This window comes from Mustela nivalis, assembly GCF_964662115.1.
Source record: "Mustela nivalis genome assembly, chromosome: 13".
Taxonomy (NCBI): domain Eukaryota; kingdom Metazoa; phylum Chordata; class Mammalia; order Carnivora; family Mustelidae; genus Mustela; species Mustela nivalis.
In genome coordinates, this window is record NC_139032.1 from 90,471,329 (window position 1) to 90,490,408 (window position 19,080).

General features: G+C 67.0%; 1 protein-coding gene across 3 annotated transcripts in view; it reads right to left on the reverse strand.

The window, feature by feature from the left end:
- Nucleotides 1–420: 420 nt before the first annotated feature.
- The window catches only part of GPSM1 (G protein signaling modulator 1), a 28,916-nt gene continuing 10,256 nt past the window's right edge, over nucleotides 421–19,080 (reverse strand). For 2 of the 3 annotated variants that reach the window (XM_082696102.1, XM_082696101.1), the window contains exons 5-14: nucleotides 18,477–18,600; nucleotides 18,175–18,290; nucleotides 17,346–17,501; nucleotides 16,508–16,616; nucleotides 15,221–15,344; nucleotides 9,335–9,405; nucleotides 8,332–8,508; nucleotides 3,723–3,879; nucleotides 3,095–3,303; nucleotides 421–2,019 (exon numbers count right to left, since the gene is read on the reverse strand). In XM_082696102.1, the coding sequence (XP_082552228.1) occupies nucleotides 1,813–2,019; nucleotides 3,095–3,303; nucleotides 3,723–3,879; nucleotides 8,332–8,508; nucleotides 9,335–9,405; nucleotides 15,221–15,344; nucleotides 16,508–16,616; nucleotides 17,346–17,501; nucleotides 18,175–18,290; nucleotides 18,477–18,600 (1,450 nt within the window). In that variant the 3' untranslated portion in view covers nucleotides 421–1,812. Of the gene's footprint in view, nucleotides 2,020–3,094; nucleotides 3,304–3,722; nucleotides 3,880–8,331; nucleotides 8,509–9,334; nucleotides 9,406–15,220; nucleotides 15,345–16,507; nucleotides 16,617–17,345; nucleotides 17,502–18,174; nucleotides 18,291–18,476; nucleotides 18,614–19,080 lie in introns of all 3 variants that reach the window. The other variant, XM_082696103.1, reaches the window with a different exon arrangement.

The window sequence follows — 19,080 nt, forward strand, 5'->3', positions numbered from 1 at the left end:
TGTGCTCCCCAAGCGGGCTCCCCATCTTCGCAGATGGCTCCATTGCACTCATTGGCCATGATGCCAGGGGTGTGACATCATGGGTGCTCTGCACCTTGTTCCGTGGCCCCGAGCAGGTCTTGGACGGGTGGGCCACAGCTCTGCTACTGCTGAGAACTCAGGACTGGAGACGCAAGCGCTCCTGGACACTGTGTGACTCTGTCCACTTAGCACAGACAGCCACTCCCAGGGTGGAGAACAGAACAAACCTGCCACCAGGTGGCTGGCTGGCACCATTGTGGGGGTGGGCTTGTAGCACAGTGGTGGCCCCAGGCCCTTTGCACAGTGTAGGGTTGCTTACCCAGATGAGGTCAATCACCTGGGGCTCCCTAAAGGACTCAGATCCCCTCATCCTTAGGATTAATTATGACACAGACATAATTCACTTGGCAGACTTTATTTTTTTGGGAAAAACAAAAAAAAAAATGTACCTCTTGGGTTGGAAAGGACCCACTGACAGCATGGCAGACAACGCGTGAGCAATAAATATGCACGTACATTCAAGTATGTGGGGCGGCCTGGGAGAAGCCCGTGTTCTGGCGTCGGACCCCACACCCTTCAGAGCATGGTCGCTGGGGGCCTGGGGCCCCCAGGCTGTACTGTGGGGTGGGGGTCTGGCTGCTTCCCCACGCTTGGAGAGCCTCAGAGAAAGACCGAGGAGCCCGGCTGAGGCACCTCCTGGGGAGAAGGTAGCCCCCACACCCTAGGGGCCACAGGGTTGAGGTGTGGGGCCAGGGGCTTGCCAGAGGGCTGGTGGCAGGCCAGGGCTGCAGCCCCCCAGAGGGCCCGTCTCCTGCCCAATCCCGTGGGCTGCCAGTGTGTGCGGGCGGACCCTCCCCACAGGAGGAGGCAGTGATGTCATCTTCCCAGCTGAGGGCTGGGTGCTCACTTGGAGGCACAGGGTTGAGCCAAGCTGAACCCCCCACCCCCGGCTTCTGCCAGCCGCCCCGGCCCTGGTGTGGTGAGGGAGCAGCTCTCGCTGCCGGCTGGCATTCCAGCGGGGCCTGCTCCGTCCCTGGGCTTTCAGGGATTAGGGTTTAGGGTGTCACAGCTTATCCCCACCCTTCCCCTCCCCTCCCTCAAGGCCCCTGCCTGCTCCGGACTGGGGGCCGGCTGGGGCCGTGTGGACCGTCCTGTCGGGCTCCAAGCTTTCCCAGCCGGCCTTCCACCTCCTCCAGCCCAGAGGAGGCAAGCAGGGCGGCCGGCAGGCCAGGGGCTGGGACTGGGCCAAGCATGTCTGCTCGGTCATCCCTGGGACCCTCCCCGGGAGGACCGAAGCGTCCATGTTGCTGGCAGGCCCCGTGGCTGTGGCTTCCGAGCAGCCTTTGGGGGCTTGGGGGCGGCCGTGGAGTCTTCACATTTGCCGGGTGGGCCAGAGGGATGGAGCTGGGCAGAGCGGGGAGAGGCCAGGGAGGGTGAGGGACCAGCAAGCTACAGGCCAGACCTGGGGCAGGGTGGGGGCGGGGAGAAGGCCAGGCCAGGCAGGTCGGGCAGAAAGGCCGTGTCCCGTGTCCCACGTGGGAGCCAGTCCAGGACAGAGGCAGGCCCCACCCACCCAGGGCAGCCCTGGCCCGAGCCTGCCCCCCCAAGAGAGGGGTGCTGTGGGGGCCGTGTGCCCAGCATCGGCCACAGGGGATGCAGAGCCTGCCCTCAGCCATGGCCTCTGGAGGAATGGGCTTCTCGAGGGGCTGCGGGCATCACAGGTGACAGTGAGCCCCCTGGCCCCAAGGCCCAGAGCTGGGCTGGGGCCAGCCTGGCCATGGCTGCAGGGGCTTAGCTGGCCCCGGGTTGACACTGCTGCCGGGGCTCGGGGCTCCCACCCCCCTCCTGCTCGGGGCTCCCGGCAAGGTCCACCCGCTGCTCGTCCATCCGCTTGGCCTGCACCCTCTGGATGAGGCTGAAGAAGTCCTCGTCAGGCATGGTGGGGCCGCGGGGCAGCACGTCAGGAGGCGGGCAGCGCTGGTCATCGATCCTGGAGGACTGGGCAGACACGGACTCATCGGTTGGCAGCTCGGGCCTCCCCCGCCTCGGAGGGCCTGGCCTCACGCACGGGCCCAGTGGTCCTTGGTCTCGGGGACAAGGCCCACGTGGGGGTTTTGGCCAGCGGCTCTCTCTGCATTTACTGATAAAATCAGCCCTGCGGGCAGTGCTGGGAGCCCCGGCCTCAAGAACGAGGAGCCTCTGCCCAGGCCACCCAGGGAGGGAGGACTGAGTCACCGCCAGGCATGGGCGAGCAGGCCGGGCTGCGGGGCTGCCGGCTGGCCTTCCCTTACTGCACCCAAGACCCCCCGACAGGGATGCCTTCAGGAGCCCCGGGGGCAGGATTGGGGACTGTAGCTCCCCGAGCCCAAGGTGCGAAGCTCCCCAGGGCGCCCCGTCAGGCCAGGGGTTTGGGGCAGGACTGGGGAGGCCCTGGGACTCCTGCGCAGGGCCTGGAGCAGAAGAGCCGGGAGCCGGTGCAGCTGCTGGCGCGTGCGGGCGTGTGGGCCAGGGGCTCGGGGGTTCTCTGTAGGGGCCACTTTGGAGGATTTCCGGACTCGCCCAGGGCCACGCTTTCCTCTGCTCTGTGGGAACGAACAGCACGTCTGGAAACCACACCGTGCCCCAGGCTGCAGCCTTTCCCGCAGCCTTGCATGAGGTCCCTGAACCCTTCCGCTGTCTCGCCCTGCCTGGGGGGCCAGGGGCTGCACCACGCCCCAGCGGTGCCCCCCAGCCAGAGCTCCTGCCCCATGAGGAACAGCCAGCCTAAGGGTGTCCGGGGGGGCCCAGGTGCACCTGTGGGCACCCGGTGACAGCAGTGAAGCCGGCCTGAGCTGGACCGGCCGGAGCCCACCACAGGCTTGAGGAGCCTCCATCCCGTGCGAAGGTGAAGGGGCCCTGGGCGCTTGGAGGTGGAGAAGGACGTGGGGTGGGGGGGCGCGGGGGGCCATGCGTGAACATGGTGAGAGATGGGCGGGCACGGGGAAGAGGGCACAGGGGGCAAGGGGCAGGCATGGAGGGAGACGGGGCGGGCATGGGGAAGAGGGTACCCCCAGTCCCCTAGCCGCAGGCCCACCTGGCACTTGACAAGCATGTTGAAGAAGTCGTCCCCTGGCTCCTGTGGATCCCCATCACCACGCAGACGGCCCAGGTTGCTGTGGGTGACGCGCAGCCCAGGCAGGCTGCCCACGCTGGCCCGTTGGTCGTCCAGCCGGCGGCTCTGGGAGCTGGCGATGAGGTCCAGGAGTTCCTCGGTCTGCGGGGAGGCCGTCCGCGAGGGCTGGGCTGGGGGGCGAGGTGGGGAGGGGGGGCCCCACGGGCCGGGTCAGGCCAGGGCCCCATCCCACCCTCCACACTTTGGGGGACACGGGGCTCCCAGCAGTGACCCCAGATGCCTTGGGCTGTCCCTGCTACAGGCCCCACGCCCACCCACGGGGGCTCCTAGGTGCCGGGGAGAAAGCCTGGCTTCCCACGCCCGCTCCTGGCCCACGGTGCACCGACACGGCATGCCCCAGGGAGCAGGGATGACGACAGGCTTCCCGGGACGCAGCTTTGGGGGAGGCAGGGGATGAGGTGGTGACAAGGGGCACTTTTGCAGCAGGGTATCCCACCCCTCGGGAGCAAGGGCTCCTGGGGGGGCACTGCGCTGGAGGGTGGGGAGTGAGCGTGGCAAGGACAAGGGGAGCTCCATGGGGGGCACTCACCGACCCTCTCCTCCGGGGTGGGGGCAGCTGTGGCCTCGGAGGCCCCAGGCTGACCCTCCTCCAGGGGACAGCGCTGGTCGTCCATACGGCTGCTCTGGAACTTGCTCAGGAGATCAAAGAAGCACTCTTCGTCGGAGGATGGGGCCCGAGGGATGCTCTGGGGGGGGGGCATGCAGTCAGCATTGGCTCTGGCCCAGCCACGGTGGCCCGGCTCCGGTCACCAGCTCCTCAGGCCCCCAGACAGCACTGGGGTTGCTGCTCCGCCCGGGGTGAGGTCAGGACCCTCGCCCCACCTGCCCATCCTCCTCCCACACCCCACCACCAACCCCCGCTCGCCCTCCTGGAGCGCTTCCCAGCAGCGTCCCTGTGCCCCACGTCCCCCACCCCTGCCGCATGGGACCCTATCACACGCTTGTCGAGCTCCAGCTGTGCTGGTAGCTCTGGGACCCGGCCGCCCAGCATGGCACTCGCCGGGGCAGCCGAACACACGAATCAACCAGTAGCGAGTGAGTGACTGGACCCTGGGCCGCCGGGAAGCCCTGCTGTCCAGCTCCCGTATCACAGTGGCCTGTCTGTGCCAGGGCCCCGGCAGCCGTGACGGCGGATCTGGGACCAGCAGTGTCAGGTCATATCACCACAGGCAGGGAGCCACAGCTGGGGGAGGTGAGGGCTCCTGTGTTCCACCCCTCCTGCGCTTAGACCCGTGGGCAGGCCCAGAGGACAGATGTGTGGCGGCCAGGACCCTGGGTGCAGGATGTTCAGGCTAAAGAGAAGGTGCAGCCGTCCCCCAGCCCCCTGCACGCTGGCTGAGGTGTCCAGGCTCTGCTCTGAGTGGCTGGGGGGGGCAGGGCCTGGACACACTGAGGGATTCTGGGAGATGCCTCAGTGCGCAGCCCGGGTGGTGGGGAGGGCTGACCCAGGGGCCACCTGCAAGGTCTGGGCAAGCCCCACGGAGGAGGCCAGGGAGGGGGCGGTGGTCCTCAGAGTGAGGGGGGATGGCGAGCGGAGTCCGGGCCACTGGACCTGCCTGAGTCCCAACTGGCAAACCCAGTCCCCCTCTGGGCCTCAGTTTACACAGCCATAGGAGCGGAGGCTGGAGGCAGTGGTCTCTCAGGGCCCCGAGGGTGACTGGTGGAGGGGGCGGCTTCCAGGAGCCACCTTGGCTACAGACTGGGTCCTCCCCTCTCCCTCTGATGCCGGTGGCCCCTGCCCAGCCCTGGCCTGTCCACCTCTTGGCTGGTTGAGGGGGCCTCCTGGGGCCTGCTCAGAGCCTCGCTCACGGAGAGACCACAATAGCAATCGTGTCACCTACTAAGCGCTGGCTGGAGCCCAGATCTCCTGACGACCCCCCCCACCCCACTGCAGAGGCAGGTACCAGGGCGGGGGAGCTCGGTTGGGGATCCCCCAAACAGGCCCATTCTGGGCCCCCAGGGTGGTACGGTCCCCCAAAGCCAAGAGGGATCCAGGGAGGGCCAACCTCGTGGGTGGTCCTGACACAGCCTACAGGGGAGCCGTGCCTGTGGCCCATGTGGGAGGACAGCGGCCTCTCCCCTGTCCCACCAGCGTGGGCCCAGACCCAAGGCTGAGGGTGTTTGAGGAGCCTCCGACTCAGCGCTCTGCTGTCCTGCATCCTGGCCCAAGACCCCAAAGAGCCCAGAGCGAACCGAAAGCTGGCACAGAGTGCACAGGGGCCTGGGCCGGGGTGGGGGCCCGGGGGTGCTGCTCTTGGCGGACTGGGCAGGGCCAAGCATCAGCTCTGCACGGGTGGGGGTCGTGTAGGTGCCTCCCTACAGGGCTGTTTACAGGCTGCTTGGGGCCCTGGGGTCAGCCAGGTATGGGGGTACATGCCGCACCCCCCTACTGCTGGGGTCCGCAGGTGGACTGTGGGTCAGGTGAAGGGAGCCAACCTCTCCCAGAAAAGGTGTAGCCGCGGGGCCCCTCTTCTCTAGACATCTGGGACCTCAGCACTCCAGCCTCCCGGGGCTGAGCTAGGTACTGTTTACCAGAGGCTTCCCCTGGCCCATCACCCCTGTAGCTGGGGCTGGGCAGAGAGGGCCCCAGAGCAGAGCTGTGTGGGACCCTGGGAAGGGCTAGGGCCTCCGTGATTTGGGGGTGTGTAGGGATGAGGCTCTGGACAACAGAGAGGCCCTGCTCGTGTGCTTTGCCACCCTGGGTCCCCACAGGACACGCTGTGCCCTTTCCGTGGGCCCCTGACTCGGGCTCCCTGGGTCCTGCTGGACTTCTGGCCTGGGACTTGCTGGCTCCCCGCACCCCTGCCTTGGCCGGGTGCAGAGGTGCTGAGCTCACCCCAACAGCACCAACCCCCGGACAACAGCTCTGCTCTGCAACCTCCCTCCAGCGTCACAGGGCCCCCAGTGCTCCCTGAGCCTCCCGCGCCGGGGACCCGACACTCACGCTAGCACCGCAGCTCCCCTCCAGCGGCGTGACCGGGCTGTGCACTATGTGCTGTCCCCAGCCTGGGCCATGTGGCGTCTGTGCTGCCCCCGTAGGTTCAGTGCTTAAATAGGCCCCAGGGGCGCACTGTCCCCGCCCCGGAGGGCCCCCCTGCCTGCGCTCACTCACTCCCGCGGGCGCACACTCACACATGAGGCAGACGCACACGCATAGGCTCTGTAAACACTCAGACTATTTCCAGCACAGAGGGCTCCTGCTCTGGCCCACGGGCGGTCAGGCCGAGGGGTGAGGGGGATGGAACCCGTCTGTGAAGCAGCGTTCCCATGGACAGGGGCCGCTGACGGGGGTCCGGCTTCCTTCCAAGCTGGGTCAGCCCAGAAGTCGTCTCTTTTTTCAGCCCTGACTCCTGAGGCCGGAGCCGGGTCTGCCGTGGCCGCATGAGGAGCCAGAAGGATGCTGGCCCTTCCCACGGGCACGGGCTGTGTGGCCGCTCCCTGTGCAGCAGCCCCAGGGGCTCCACCCCCCCCCAGCACCCTCCCCGCCCCTGCCACCCGCCACGGGGTCCCTTCCCTGCACCGGGCGGTCTGATGAACCTCGGCCTCTGGCTGGCCCCCAGGACAGTCCTCCTCGCGCTGGCCCAGGGCCCAGTGCCAGCCGACTCTGGGGCACTGGGGGGAACTGGGTAGGAGCCCTGGCAGGAGGGGAGGACAGGAAGGGGACGCAGAGCCCCCAGGGCCCTCTCTGCCCTGCACCTACAGGGAGCTCAGAGCCCTGGAAGGAGGGCCCGCCCCCAGTTCTGACGGTGGGGAGCCGGGCCAGTGTCTTCGGGACAGGGGAATCAGGCGGCCACTGGGGTCCAGGCCTCCAGCTGGGGCCAGCCTTGGCTCTCCACCACTGGCGTCTCCTGCAACGGTGTCCCCACAGCCCAGAGCCCGCCAGGTCTCTGAGGAGCAGAGCTGGGGTTCCAGGAGCTGACCACGGCCTTGGAACCCCAGCTCCACCATTCCTAGCTGGGTGCCCTCAGGCCACCTCCCTCGGCTGCCCTGTGCATCAGTTTTCCTTCTTAGGGCTGCTGTAAACGGATTACACGTGGCAAGCCTGAACGTTGGCTACTATCCATGTTTGGTGGAAGGCACCCCCTCCCCCGGATGGCAGCAACAGGGACGCAGCTAGGGCCAGGTTACCATGGAGAAAGGCCTTCCTGTTCAAAGCCTGCTGTGGCTCCCTGGTGCCTGGGGGTCCTCCCCTGCCAGACACTTTCTGGAGGGACCGTGACACTCGGGACCGGCGCAGTCCTGATCCCACGTTCTGCCCCAGGAGGAGTTCCCGGGGCCCCCAAAGCCCCGTGTGATGGTGGCAAGGCCCCCGCACTGAGGGCTGGGGGCCCCAAACGCACGGTGTGGGTGGCAGCCCCACTCTGCTGGGGCCTCAGCAGCGCCCCCCTCCTCCCCCCTCTCCCTCCACGGACACAGACCCTGGCTGGCAGGCTGGAGGGCAGTGCCGGGGTCACACGGGGTTGGCAGAGGCCCTCCCGGGCACAAGGGAAAGACGGGCACAGAGCAGCCTCCAGGGCTAAGAATACCCAGCGCGGCGCCCACGCTCCTCAGTGTCGGGGCAGGTGCTGATTAAGCCCTCAAAGGAAACTGTTTTTAGACTAATTCCCAAGCATTTGGACCCAGGTGTTCTGCATGCCTGGTGGTGAGGGGTGGTGTTCTAGGCTGACCTCTGAACCTGGCTCGGCAGGGCCTCCCAAACCCTGACCGGCTTCCGTGAGCCCAGATGGGCTAGCCCCGTCTCACGGATACCCGCCAGGAGCGGGAGGTCCCTGTCCCTCTGCCCCCACTGCTCTGCATCTGACTGCCAGCCCATCGCTCCCTCACCCACCATCCGTCCGCCTCCGGCTCCCGACGCTGTGTACCCAGACAGGGCTGCTGGCCGGCCCGAGGGCCTGCGGTCCCCGCAAGGTCGTCCTACAGATCCCCAAACACGAGGCCTCCAGTCCAGTTTCTCTACGGCCTGGGCCCAGCCGAGGCCAGGACACAACAGATGGAGTGCTGTCCGTGCACCGAGTGCCCTGCGCTCAGGCCTGGGGGCGTTCCAGGGCCGTGGCCTCTGCCCCCGGCGGGTGGGGGGTGGGTGCCTGGCCCAGCCCAGGTCTGCAGCACAGGACGGCACCCAAGAAGAGGTCGCCTACCGTGCGGGGGACCTGCACCCGGACGTCTGCGCTGTCCAGCGGGGAGTGGCCGCCCTCTCGGGGCCTCTCGGCAGCCTCCAGCCCCTCCTGGTATTTCCTGCTCCTCATGGGGAGAGGGAGCACGTCCCTGCCTGGCCCCCGCCACTCCCCCACCTGGTGGCTGTCTCCATTCTGCTCCTGGGGAGGGGGAGGAAGGCCAGGCATGGGCGGGGGCCGTCAGCAATCCCAAACCCATGCTCCCCGGCACGGGACCCCAAGAAGGGAGAGCAGCAGCCCTGTCTCCCAGACTTGCACCTAAGCTCTCAGGGGTTGGAGAGGGGAGGGCGAGAGAAGGCCTGGGGGTGCAGAGAGGCAGGGCACGGCCCTGGAGGAGCTGCGAGCGAGGCAGCTGACCCCACACTGAGCAGCGAGTAACCACGGCAGCCACGCGCCTTGCTCCCCAACAGACCCCCACACTGAACCCCGTCCACGCTGGAGGAACCAGAGGCTCAAAGAGGCTAGCTCGCTCCCCCAGGACGACACAGTGCCCACTTCTGGCAGGAACAGAGTGGGCCCAGAGCCCTACCCTGCCCCGTGTCCAGTCGCCTGGGGGCTTGCCAAGGCCTAGTTGCTCCAGCTGGAACGGCGGGGAGCACCCAGGAGTGGGAGCCTCCCAGGACACTGGGGACCGTGGCTGGGTGGGGGCTTGGGGTCTACAGTGGGTAAGGACTGGGGCTTGTCCCCCGGGGCACACGGCTGGTGGGACCCTGGGATGAAGGGGGCGGGGACAGGGCCTTGCAGGGGCCTCTCCGGGGGCCAGTGGTTGGGCTTGCGTTTCAGGCTGCGGAGGGCACCCTGGTCTCCGGTTGCGGGGATGCGACACAGACTGGGGTGGGGGATGGAGGCGGCTCAGCAAGTACTCGGCCAGCCTCGGGGGGACCTGCTCTCCGCGCTCAGCTGCTCACAGCCAGGGGCTGCCCCTCTGGCCCCGGGGCCCCAGCCGCCCACCCCGAGCCCCACTCACCCGCTCCAGGGGGAGCCTCAGCAGGCCCCAGGTCTCTGCACTCAGCCTCTGTGTCCTCTTGGGCCTGGCACCTGGAAGACAGCAGGCCCGGTCAGCCTGGCATTGACTGGGGGCCGAGAGGTGGGCTGGCCCAGGCCACCGGTTTCTCTGGGGAGGGTCAGGGTGTCAGCCTGCACCCTGGGGACTGGCAGGGGAATGTCCACCTCATGGTCCCTTGCAAAAGCAGACACAGTGTCCGTATGACCTTGCACCCCCAACGGACAAGCAGTTGGGAGTGGGGGTGGGGCAGACTCCCTAGGGCCTGGGCGGGGTCTGGCCTCGGTGCTCCCCACAGGTCCTGTGTCTGAGCTCCTGCCATGCCCGGGGCCTCCCCCACTGAACTCCATGCAGATGGGGCCTCGGACCCTAATCTGTTCACTCCTCAACCTACACACACACACGCAGCTCAGGTCCTCCCAGGAGCTGAACACCCCTCTAGCTCCACACACAGGCTGGGCACCCGCTGGGGGCCCCTGTGCAAGGGTAGGGTTGTGCGAGGCAAGGAAGTGCTATGCGTAGAGTGAGCAAGGCCTGCGGTGTGGCGGACGCTCCAGGGTCCTGTCTTGGCAGCACCGGACCTTGGACCCACGGCCTGCCCTCGGGCTCAGTGCCCCTGGCAGACTGGGCCCGCAGGCCTGTCGCCGGCGGTGCGGAGGGAGCCCCGGGGAAGCGTCTGACGGCGGCTGGCGTGTTGTGGACACCCTCAGGCTGCATCTCGAGGACGGCCTGCCCTCCGTAGCTACCCCGGCACGGCACGGAGCTCCACACGAACACCCGTGGCGGACAGCGCAGGCCGACCCCACCCTGGGCCCACACGCGCTGCCTGAGACACGGTCCCCAGAGCAAGAGGGGCCGGCTCAGGAGGTCATTCAGATCAGCCCAACCAAACGCCCAGGGCTTCCTAAAAGCGGAATAGGTGTCCAGCCCTTCTCCCTGTCCTGGCCTGGGGTTCTGAAGAAGCCACACCCTGCCCCCCACACTCCAGGGGCCTTGGGTGAAAAAGCAGTGACTCTCGGAGGAGGGCGTTGGGGACTGCTGTCCCAGCAGGCCGGGGAGGGGACAGCTGCAGCAGCCTGACCAGGAGATGGTGGCCTGCAGCTACCTGGGCCCAGGATGTGGGGCTGTCCGCGGCCCCTCCCCCGTGCCTTTAGCTGCCACGGTCAGGGCCAAGCCTGCCTCTGCCCCCTGCACGCAGCCCCTGGCCAGCAGGCAGCGCCCAGGTGTCGACCCCACGGGTCCCCCCAGCTTCTCCCTGCCTTCAGTCTCTTCCAAAATCCCAGCAGCTCCACCTTCAAAACAGATCCAGAATCTGAGCCCTCCTCACCCTTGCTGGGGTCTGCCTCCCTGCTCTTGGACCCTGTCCACGCTGGGGGGGCCAGAGGAGCTAGCGCAGGCCCAGAGGGGGCGTCCCCTCTGTGTGTTTCCTCATAAGGGCACCCACCCCAACCCGTCCACCCCCACCCCAGACTAGGCAGACGGCTCCGAAGAAACACTGGAATCCATCCTGCACCAGCCGGTGCCTGGGGGTCGCGACCAGCCATGGCAGTAATGGAGGGGCACCTCCGTTCTGGGAGTCACCCACAGCTGAGTGGCCCGTTGGGATGGGCAGGCCTCTGTGCATAGCCCGTTACTCACCACAGCCAGCGACAACCTGGTTCCATCTCCCGCCGTGGGCGGGCTGGTGGCCCCTGTCTTCTCTGCTCCCTGATACCCCAGGGCCCGATTCGAGGTCTCCACCCTGTGTGCTGGGCCCTGCCTGGCTGGACGGTCAGGCACAGGCCGCGGTGGAGGCTGAATCGCCGCTCTGAGACACGGCTTGTGTCCGGCTCCAGGGCGGGTCCCCTTGTGGCCCTCTGAGCCTGGCTAAATGCACCCTCTGTCGGGAGCGTGGGCTGCCCTCACTGGGGCGTGCGGCCACACAGGCATTGGCACGCGTCCCATCCACCCAGCCCAGAGGGTGAGGTCTGGAAACTTCCCTGAGCACCACCCCACTCCCGCCTGCGTCTGACCAGCGCCGGCGTCATTTCTGCCCTACCAGTCTCGTGCTGCGCCCAGCCCCGACCTGCCCCTCCCACGTGCAGCTTGTCCCATCGACACAGGCAATCCTGCTTTCTAACTGCGTGGCTGTGTCCCCCCAGCTTCTCCCTGCCTTCAGTCTCTTCCAAAATCCCAGCAGCTCCACCTTCAAAACAGATCCAAAATCTGAGCCCTCCTCACCCTTGCTGGGGTCTGCCTCCCTGCTCTTGGACCCTGTCCACGCTGGGGGGGGAGCCAGAGAGATGCCTGCAGGGCGTGTTCGATCTGCTTCCTCTGTTCACCCTGCAGGGGCCCCCTCCCCCTCATTGCTCCTCCCAGCCAGGCTTACCCAGGCCCCAGGGCCTTTGCACAGCTATTCTCCATTTAAGTTCAGGCTCACTCCCTCCTCCCCTTCTAAGTCTTTGATCAGATGTCACTGCTATGGACCACATGTTTGTGTCCCCCACATTCCATATTGAAGACCCAAACCACCCCTGCACCGTGATGACAGGAAGCAGGACCCTGAGAGGTGATCAGGGTTGAGCTGAGGCCCTGCGGGTGTTGGGGTGGGTGCCCCTGTGAGAAAACACAGAACCCCCTCTACCCCCAGACCCCACCGTCCTCTGGCTCCCTGCTTTCACACCTCCAGTCCCCAGCGGCAGCGGAACCATCAGAAGTAAACATCTAGGCCTTCAAGCCTCCCGGTCTGCGGTGTTCCGATCCGCTCCCAAGCTGACGGAGGCGGCAGCCCCCACAAGGCCACACGCCACTCACACTCAGCCTCAAGCTGCTCCTTCTTCCCAAACACCTGCTGCGCGTTATCTGTCCACTACTGCCTGTCGCACATTGTCACCCCTGGTCGCCTGGGCAGGCTTGCTCCCTGATGCGCAGCCTGTGTTTCTGGGTGTTCATTACGTGGGGCCCGTCCCACCTGGCTGCCCTCCCAAGACCCTGGATACGGGGGCTCAAGAAAGAGACGGCCAGCCGTGGTCACAGGGCCTGGAGACGCAGAGCCAGGGTCAGGACGTGAGAGGTCAGGTCCATTTGGCAAGCTCCAGAAGGTCAAGCGTGGAGCAGCCAGGAAAGGGACAGACATGAGGACAGCTAGGACCCCCGCGGCCTCGAAGTCTTCGGCCGTGTGTCGTGGGTGCCTGGCTCGTGAACGGGGACAGGCCACCTGCTGAGTGTGCGGCGGGACAGGGGAGTGTCCACATCTTCAGCCCGCCCCAGGGAGGGCTCTCATCCCTGCCCCAGGACAACAGTGGGCCCAGTTCCCAGGCAGGGACAGTGGGGCACAGCTGGGTCCAATGACGGGGTCCGCCAGCCAGGACGGGGCGGAGCCAGGGCCTGCAGCCGCAGCTGTGGCTCAGACATTCGCCGCACATCCCAGCCCGCTATGGTGGCCAAACACAGGGTCCATGGACGGCCCATACCCTGTGAGACACAAGACCACTGGGTCCAGCTCCCCAGGGCTCAGGACCGGCCCCACCCTCTTAAGACCTGATCGGGCTGCCACGTCCGCGGGGGGTGCATTGGAACCTGCATCTGACACGCCCTCGCCGGAAAGGGCAGGCTCATGGCCCGGCAGGACACCGGACCCAGGCCCAGGCCCAGGCCCCTGCGGCCGGCTGGGAGGAGCCTGTGCCCACCCAGACTTGTTCTGGGGTCTCTGCTGGGATGGGGGCTGCAAGGCTGGGACCACGATCGACCCACAGACTGAGCCACGCCCCGCGCCAGGCTCTGGGTCCTCCAGCCGCAAAGCATAAAGGACTCTTGTTTTTCTCGCAACAGTAAAGAAAAGCTCGAGTCCGCCACCCGCCCACCGCGGCCCTGCCCGCCGTGGCCCTGCCCGCCACGGCCCTGCCCGCCGTGGCCCTGCCCGCGGCGGCCTCTCTTCACATCCTCCCAGGGTTCCAGGATGTGGGGCGGGTAAGCCCCCTCCCTGATCTCCCCTGGCCCCCTTCCGCGTCACCCCCCCCAAGGACTGACACGCTGTACACACAAGGGCACCATCCCTGGCCGGGAGGGTCCGTTTCCAGGCACCCTTCTGGAAACTGGGCCAGGCCCCCACCCACGCTCTGTGTACGGGCACGGAGTCCGTGAGGGAGTGATCCGGCCCCTGCAGGAGTGTCCCGCGTGCCCCCTCCACAGGGCCCAGCCCCTGCCAGGCTCACCTGAACAGGGGTTCTCCTTCAGAGCTGCCCAGACTCCAGGGGCCTGCCTGCCCCCAGAAGCTGCACTGCAGGGTCTGAAGGCCCCCAGAGATGCCCGGGGCCCCCACACCTGCCTCCATGGCCTGAGCGGGCTGCTCTGGAGAGCGGCCCCTGCCAGCCCTGGCAGCGGGCGGGAAGGGGGCTTCCGGAGGCCCTGGCTGGGAAGGGTCTGGGCACGGGGCAGGGCAGCAGAGCCGGCCTGGGGAGGACAGAAGCTGCCTTGTTCCCAGCACAGCCAGCCCTTCGCCCGTGATGCGCCCCGCCTTTCCTCAGCTCGCAGAAGGGGACAAGAGCCGCACAACCTGGACTAGCCACGCCCCCGGGGGCGCCTTTCCAGAAACCCAGCCCAGCCTCGCCCTCCCTTGCTGCTGGCTTCCTCGGCGGGGGCCTCGCAGGGCCAGGGGCTCCAAGCAGAGCTGCCCACCTTCAGGAAAACCCCACCCGAAGGGTCGATACCGTCCTCTGCATCCTGGGGCAGGACGGGGACGAAGGGGGAGCCCTCCTCCACCCCACCCCCTTCAGCCACAGCACTCCAAAACGAGGGTGGTTGGGGGTCCCAGAAGGCTTTGCGCCTCTACTCCTGTCCTCACCCGAGTGGGAGCGACATGTGCCCCGTTTCCCAGGACAGGGCAAGCTCAGAAACTCCCAGCATTAGGCATGGAAACCCTGCGGCCCCTCCACACAGCCCACAGCCTCTTCCCCAGCCTCCTCCTCAGCAGGCCTGACGGGCTCCGGAGGCTGGCGCAGGGCGGGCAGGCACCCCTGGGGAACACGGCCATGAAGAGATTGGGGTCAAAACTCAAAGAACCATAGGTTGGGGTCCGTGCAGGCAGGGAGGGGGCAGCTAGCTCCCTGCCCCGCACCCACCTACTGCCCCCTGGGAAGCCAGTTCAGGGAGCACCTCCCTCCCCCCGGCCCCACACTTTTTATCCATTTTCTGCTTTGCAAGGAACATTCTGTCCCCACATGCCCCTGTGTGCCTAATGATGTGGACCTGTGTGGGGGGACCCGCAGCCCGTGAATGAGGTCATTATAGCTGCCCTGGCCCACCCTGGGCTTAGCACCCTGAGCCTCTCTGGCTGACGCAGCCTCCGCTTCCCGCCCCCGGGGCCCAGCCCTCAGCCCGGAGCAGGAGGATCACCGAGACAGGGGCGGTGAGTGGCCCTCTCCTCGTCTTCCCCATCCCACGGCGTCACCAGGTGATGAGCCAGGGGCGCTCAGGGTGAGTGCAGGCCCTCACTGCCGCAGAGACAACAAAGCACTGGCCTGAAGGCCTCATGTTCAGGCCACACTTTTGTCCAAGCTGTCCCTGCCCCTGAATGCCTCTCTACCCCCTACTTTCCAATCTCCCAATTCTTGGCCTGACCCGGGGAAATAGAACCGTCTGTCTGTGCCCTGAGCACCCTGGACCCTGGACCCTCCTGCCCCCCATCTGGGTGCTCCAGAGCAGGGCCAAGAAGGGGTGCCCGTGCAGACACTCCCGCGGCCGGGGCGGACCACCCTCACTGGGCAGCTCTGTCCAAAATTCTCCCACTGACCTTCGGGTCAACTGCGCCCATGCCCCACGCACCCTGGGGGGCCTCCTACCAGACCCTGCCCACCCTGTCTGGGAACTCACCTTGGGCCTCGTAACCAGCCAGGTCTGGCTTCTCGGTGGCCGCGGGACTGGGCATCCGGCCTAGCAGCAGCTGGAGCTGCGCCACGTTCATGCGGGCTGTGAGCTCTCCGCTGCGGTCCCCAACCTGCAGCCGAGCGGGGCCCAGTTAGTGCGCAGGTGAGCAGGAGGCTCTGGCAGACCGTCGCTGAGCCCTGAGCCTCCAAGGGAACCATGCCTCACTGTACCTCAGGGATGGATTCTGGGGGTTTTGGCCCTGGGTAACGGGGGGCCATGTGGGCTCCAAGCAGCACCTCCATACCCCAGGAATGCCCGGGCCTCGGGCAGCCAGCCCTGTGCCATGTGGGGCACTCCTGCCAGAGCGCCCTTCAAGGGCAGGTGGCCTGCCCCAGACCCCACCTTTCTCAGTCCCGGAGCTTCCCATGCACCCCTTGGGCGCCTCAGGCCCCCTCCAGGGTCTCAGGTCAGAGCAGAGGATGGCCCTGCTGCATAGGGGAGAGTACACTGCCAGAGTACAAGCCCGAACACGGTGGCCAGACCTCGAGTGGAGCCCTGGGGCCACTGGTGGGCCCCCACCTATGCTCAGGGGGCCATGGGGCCGGCCTTGCTGGGATGGGCTCTCCTGACCCAAGCTTCCCTGTTCCCCACCACTGGGGCTCCTATGGGTCTTGCCAATAGCAGGCATGGGGCTGTGATGGGTCTGGGTGGGCACTGAGTGTGTGCTAGGGGGATGTGGCCATGTCACTGGGGCCGAGGAAGATGGAACCAAGAGAAGGGGGCAGGCTAGGCACCAGGAAGCCAGAGGCCACCTGGGACGACCTGACCATAGTAGGAGGGTCCTGGGTCCAGGGTCCCTCGAAGACCCTGCCTCCCATCCCCAGAAGGGTGAACAGCTAGGGGTTCCCGGGGGAAGAGCCTGGGGGCGGCCATGACTTTGTTCCCCTGGGCTGCCTGTGGCAGGTCATTTCCACCTTGGCCTGGCCAGGTCCCATCGGGGACATAGGACCCGGGCGTGGGTGGGCCCACAGGGAATGATGATACTCTAGGGGTGGAACACAGGCCCCCCGCTCCCCTCCCCCGATGCCCTGACTGCAGAGATAAGCACCCACCGGCCTCTGAAGACTCGCCCAGCACACGACAGCCCGGGAGGGAGGGAGGAATGTCCAGCCAGGAGCCAGGGCACACAGAGGAGCCTGGTCCCAGGTGGGCTGGGCACTGGGAGGCCTCTGAGGCCAGCGGCGGCAGCCGTGGGGGACAGGTGGCAGGGGAGGCAGGGCAGGCCGGGCTCACCTCCTGGGAGATCTCCAGGTGTTTCTTGGCAAAAGTCAAGGCCTGTGCGGGGCTCCCCATGGACACGTAGGCATTCCCCAAACTCCAGCACGCCCGGCCTTCGCCCACTCTGCCAGGGCGGGAAACAGGTCACAGGTACAGCCCGTGGCCTGCTGGGCCTCACTGGCCCCCTACAGGCCAATCAGGCTCTCACCCCCATGGCTCCCTCCATCCTTGAGGACAGGGACAGGGGCACTCCCCAAGTCATTAATCTTTCAATTAAGGTGAAAAATCACACAAGATAAAGGCAACCCCTTCAGGGCCAGCCCAGGGGCTCCGTGCACTTAACGATCCATAGCCGTCACCGTCCGGTTCCAAAACGTCGTCCCCCCAAGAACAAGAGCTGGCCACTTGGAGCCCCCAGACAGGGCAGCCGGCCAGCAGCCCTCTCCTCCCCGCAAGAGGCGCACGGCCCACGGCTCGGAGGCCCCTGCCCCGGCTGCCGCCCACACCTGCCCATGTGTTCAGACTCCTGTGTCTCCTCGGAGACACGGGGTGCTCAAGGGCCACGGACGGACACGGTGATGAGGGCCCACCCCCAACCAGCCCGCCCCCAGTGTTGCCACAGCAATTGGCCCAGCGCCCACCGGGTCTCACCGAGTCCCACTTGGTGCATGGTGGGGCCCGCGACGGAGGGAGGCTGAGGCCAGGCATTGCTCAGAGTCGCCTGGCGGTCAGCAGCAGGCCAGGGCCTCGCTGGAAGCAGCTTGTGGCTTAGCCCACGAGGACCGGCCAGAATCCCCAGGGGCCGGCCCCGCCCCCAGCGTCCCCACAGCCCCCCAGTCCCCGCCCCGCACACCTGTCGGCCAGCTCCTGGGCGATGAGCAGGTGCCGGAGGTGGTACTCGGCCGCGCGCTCGTAGTCCTGCAGCAGCGTGTAGGTGTTGCCCAGGCTGTAGCAGGCCTGCGCCTCCACTGCCTGGTCCTTGAGCTGCCTCGAGAGCTGCAGCGTCTTCCTGAGGAGGGCACAGGGGTCAGCCCCGGGGGGGAGGGTTTCTAGCAGCCCCCTTTGCTGGGGGGCCCTCATCTGCGGGGTGGACAGTGGGCAATAGGGATGCAGTCCATCTGCTCAGAGCCCTCAGCCCCAGGGTCCCACAGAGGTCTCCAGAGAGGACTAGGGACAGCACATCCCAGCTCGGGGTCCTTACTTGGGATGTCAGGGCTCGGCACGGGACCTGGGGCTGGTGACCCGGCCTCTGCGACTCAGGCCAGGCTTGTAGAGCCTCCCAGCATAAGCCAGGGATGCCCAGGAGCCCCCGTGGTCTTTACCCTATGAGTCCCTAGAAGACGGACCACACCTGCGCCCTAGGGGCATCGTCAGGGGCAAAGGCAGCTGCGGGGTTCCTCCGACAGCCAGCGCCAGGAGGCCCTCCGCCAAGGCCGGCTGCATCCCCAGCGCACGGTGGCTTCCACCAGCACTTACCGAGTGAAGGTTGTTCTTCCCATCCCTGGCAGCCCCCGGACAAGGGCTTTGCCAGGCCACCCTTCTGGGTTGGCCCAGAACCCCCCACCTGGCCCCTGGGAAGGCTGGGAGGTCAGGCTCACCTCTGACCTTGGGCTGGTGTCCAGGTGGCCCCCCTCCCCCTGGCTGGGCTGGGCAGGTGGGGGCGGGCGGGCAGGCCTGCCTACTTGTAGTACTCAGCAGCCACGTCAAAGCGCCCCAGGAAGATGTGGGCGTTCCCCAGGTTGCTGTAGGCCCTCCTCTCGGCCGCCTTGTCTCCAAATTCCTTAGCAATGGCCAGGCGCTGAGGACACAGACCCGAGGCCCGGGTGGTCACACAGCAGCCCTGGGACCCGAGGCAGACAGCAGACACAGCCTACCCGCCCAGGGCGGCCAGGCCAATGTCTGCGCGTGCAGAGGGGTCTGCCCAGGTCCCTGCACTGGGCGCCGGCGAAGCCAGGCGGCTGGGGAAGCCCCGCGGTACACTCACCTCCTTGTGGAAGGCCGTGGCCTCCATGAAGCTCCCCAGTAGGTAGTGGGTGTTGCCTAGGTTGCCATAGGCCCTGCCCTGGGCCGCCCGGTCGCCCAGCTCCTTCACCAGGGACAGATTCCTCCTGGGGGTCGCGTCTGTCTGAGCCACGTCCCTCTCAGTGCATGGGAAGCAGGGGCCCCGTGACACCCGCCCCCCGACCAGGCTAGAGGGCGATGAGCAGGCAGCCTCCGCTTGGCTCCTCCCAGGAGCGCACCCCAGCGGGCGCCGTGTGAGCTCAGGCCGAGTCGGGGCTCGTCTGCCCTAGGCTTCTCGCATGCACAGACGCTCAGCCCCACGCCCCTGGCCTTCCTGCAGCCAAATGTTTTCTAAATGCCACACGTGGCTTCTCCGCACCGCCGTGGATGACTGATGCGTGGGGAGATACCGGGGGCTGGGGTGGAGCCCCACCAGACCCTGAGCACAGGTGCAGCGGGGGTGGGGAAGGAGAGCTGACCGGGCCATCGCCATGCAGGGGTCTGTGGAGAGCCGATGGGGTCAGATAGGGGCACCTGCCACGCCCCGAGACCAGCAGCGGGGCGTCAGGAAGCGCGAGGGAAAGCGT